This window comes from Corvus brachyrhynchos, unplaced genomic scaffold, assembly GCF_000691975.1.
Source record: "Corvus brachyrhynchos isolate BGI_N302 unplaced genomic scaffold, ASM69197v1 scaffold490, whole genome shotgun sequence".
Classification (NCBI taxonomy): Eukaryota; Metazoa; Chordata; class Aves; order Passeriformes; family Corvidae; genus Corvus; species Corvus brachyrhynchos.
In genome coordinates this window covers 668,525-671,874 of record NW_008235774.1, presented here as the reverse complement: position 1 = coordinate 671,874, position 3,350 = coordinate 668,525, and the positions used below count along the sequence as shown (strand labels likewise).

At 54.9% G+C, this 3,350-nt stretch overlaps 1 protein-coding gene across 1 annotated transcript in view; it reads left to right on the top strand.

Annotated features, from left to right (window-relative positions):
- The window catches only part of TBR1 (T-box, brain 1), a 6,074-nt gene that overhangs the window by 929 nt on the left and 1,795 nt on the right, over positions 1–3,350 (top strand). Inside the window, exons 2-5 of the mRNA XM_008645038.2 lie at positions 253–407; positions 737–858; positions 1,214–1,372; positions 2,232–2,293. Coding sequence (XP_008643260.1) covers positions 253–407; positions 737–858; positions 1,214–1,372; positions 2,232–2,293 — 498 coding nt within the window. The remainder of the gene's footprint in view (positions 1–252; positions 408–736; positions 859–1,213; positions 1,373–2,231; positions 2,294–3,350) is intronic.

Sequence of the window (3,350 nt, the reverse complement as noted above, 5' to 3'; positions counted from 1 at the left end):
CCGCCGGGGCAGCCCTCTCTGCCTCCCCGCAAGTTCCCGCGCCCGCTGCCCTCATCCCTTCCCCGCGGAAAGCTCGACGCTCCAGGGAGGGGGTTTATTTTGATTTTTATTTCCCGGTCGCTATCGGGAGCCGTGAGGATAAAGCACAACGGCTGGTTCCTCCGCGTGTGCCTGTCGCTGCCGGTGGCTTGCTTTCCTTCTTCCTTTTCTTTTTTTTCCCCTTTTTTCTTTTTTCTTTTTTTTTTTTTTTAGGCGCATGTTCCCTTTCCTAAGCTTTAATATTTCTGGTCTCGACCCTACGGCTCACTACAATATTTTTGTGGATGTAATTTTGGCGGATCCCAATCACTGGAGATTTCAGGGAGGCAAATGGGTTCCTTGCGGCAAGGCGGACACCAATGTACAAGGCAAGTTCCTCCAATTAACACTTTTGCCGACACATATGTAGGTGAGAATGATTAATTAATGCCTTTGCGGACTGGCTCTGGCAACTTCTTAAACGCAAATGGGCCAACGATTTTTTTTTTTTTAAAGGAAAGAAAGGAGGGTGGAGGAGAAAGTAAAAGGTGTTCGGAAAAAAGCTGTTTTAATCCTTTTCTTTTAAAATGAAGGGAGTTTTGGCAGTAAAATATTGGTAACTTCACGGGGTCCTTCGCCCTTGTGTGCGGATGCAGCGGCAGAACAGGGGTACAGGCGAGAACTGTGATGTGGTTGTGTTTTTTGTTGTTTTGCTTAGGAAACCGGGTGTATATGCATCCCGACTCCCCCAACACGGGAGCCCACTGGATGCGTCAGGAAATCTCCTTTGGGAAACTAAAACTTACAAACAATAAAGGAGCATCAAACAACAACGGGCAGGTCAGTGCGGGAAGGCAGACGCTGCCAGAATTATTTTTATTGTTTCAGTTAAAATCCTACCGTTTCCGAAAGGACGTGGGGTTTTTTTGTTGTTTTGGGGTTTTTTTTAGATAGTGTCGTTAGGTGAAAATAAAAGGGGGGTGGTGGTGAGAAAGTCCTCCCATTTTATTTCGCCACGGGCCTCGTCGGCCCTGAGCGCGTTGCCCAAGCTGACACCGCTGTCCGGTGCGGCCGGGGAAGTCCGCAACCGTCCCGGGGAGGCGGTGGCCAGCGGGCATCGCTCTCCTCGTCCTTCTCGCACTAATTTCTTCCTTTTTCCCCGCGTCCCCCTCCCTCCTTTTGCCATGCCTGACAGATGGTGGTTTTGCAGTCCCTTCACAAGTACCAACCTCGCTTGCATGTGGTGGAGGTGAACGAAGACGGGACGGAGGATACCAATCAGCCGGGCAGAGTGCAGACATTCACGTTCCCCGAGACGCAGTTCATAGCCGTCACCGCCTACCAAAACACCGATGTAAAGAGCTCCCTAGTTTATTCCCCTCGCGGTCCCCCCGCTCCCCGCAAGGCATCCCACCAGGGACGGCCCGGTTGCTGCCCACCCTCCCCTGGGTCTCCGGCGCCAGGAGATGGGGTTCCCTGTTCCTCGTTGTGTGGCATCGCTCCCTGGCCGTCCCGAGGGCGGCCGCAGCCGCTCGGGCCGCCCTCGCCCCCGGAGCCCCCTCCGGGCGTCCGCAGCGGCATCGTCCTCCCCCGCCCAGGACGGGCGCGATCCTGCCCCTCCGTCCGGGGCTAGGCGCTGGCCCACGGCGTTTATCTCCCAGTCGGAAACAGCTTAGTTAGCTGTTAAGCTGTTATCTTAAGCTTTAAGTCTGCAAAGATCAATTAACATCCTCATTGATTGCGCCCGGGGGTGACGGAGCAACTTCCTCAAATTAAAAGCTCGTTAATGCCTGGATGCGTTTCGGAGTGGTCTGGCTTTGCTACAGACTGGTGCCCCCTTTTCAAATGACATATGTTCAGTCCACATTCTCGCTTTAATTATTTTGCTTGATGCAAATGCAAACTCCTAGTTACCATTCTGCGGTACGTTTTGCCTAATTTCTGGATTTCAATATATTTATACCCATGCACTAGGAATGCTGAACACGTCTTAAAATACGGGGTTAAATACTGAATTCTTTTGTACTTTTTACAACAACGTAAATCTTAAAATTAGACGACGATGTCTATAAGCATGCCAGAGCTTATTTTTCACGGTTTAAAGGCAATATGACTGACTAGAGTAAAGCTTGGTCCTTTAAAAACCTGTTGGCTGCAGTGGGGTATATTTTTCAGGCTTTCACAATGTGTGCTCTGCTCCTCTTTTTCCCTAGATCACACAGCTGAAAATAGATCACAACCCTTTCGCGAAAGGATTCCGAGACAATTATGATACGTAAGTAAACCGGATTTTTACTATCTTTCTGGCGGCTGCACACACATGTCAAACGGGGGAGATTTAGCATGGGGGCTGGCTCGTTTCACACCGAGATATGTAATGTCAGGCTTTTCCAGAGCCCTCCGGGAGGGAAGCACGCGCCCGCTCGGGCACAGGGGCTGTCCCTGCGGCGAGGCCCTACGCAGGCCTGAGGCCGCTTCCGCGCCTGGGGCCGCGCTGCCCGCACCTGAGTCCGCATCTCGCTTTGGCACTTGCGGCGGTTTTGTTGTTGGTTTTTCCTGGCACGTATCTTGGCGCCTCTTTCCAAGCTTCCGTTTCACTTGCGTGTAAGGGCTCCGAAAGCAGCACCTGAGCAGCAGGGGCTCAGTCCCCGGCAACTCGCCGGGTCTGCATCATCCCGGGGTCCGCAGAGCCGGGGTCCGGAGGCAAACGTCTTCGTCTTGTTTTCTTCTTCTCCGGGGTTGGATTTTTTCCCCCCTTCTCCCTTCTGGGTGGAGCTAAAGCCTCTGAAGTTTTAAACGCGGTTTGTCCGTGTTCTGCCTCTGCCCGTCCGCCTCCGAGGCGTTCCCAGCCGCTTGACCCCCCGGCCTTGACCCCGCGCCACACGCGGCTGGTGCCCCTCCGACTGCAGCTCCGGGGCGGCATCAACACTCCCGCCGCCGCCTTTCCCGGCCCTCGGGACAAATACGGGGATATCCCGGCCTGCAGGCGCTGCAGGCAGGCTTCCCCTAGCCCGAGGTGCGGCCCGCCCGGCATCCCCTAGCCCAGCTTGGGGCAGCGGGAGGTGGCGGCCGCAGGGCGGCCCATACACCCAGGAGAGCAGGCGGCTTGGGATGTCGCCTGTCCCACTGCAAGCTCTGGTCTGTGGGATGGGTCCCCGGCTTTGAGGAGGAAAACCTTTTTCCTCTCTGAACTGTGGCGGTGAGCAGCCTCACTTGGCCTCGAGAGCCTCATCCCGTGCGTACCTTCAGCGCCTGCTTCAGCCTCTCCGCTGGACCGCGGTCCAGCAGCCACCAGCAGCAGGTTTTCCGGACAAGGGCGGAAACGACGCCAA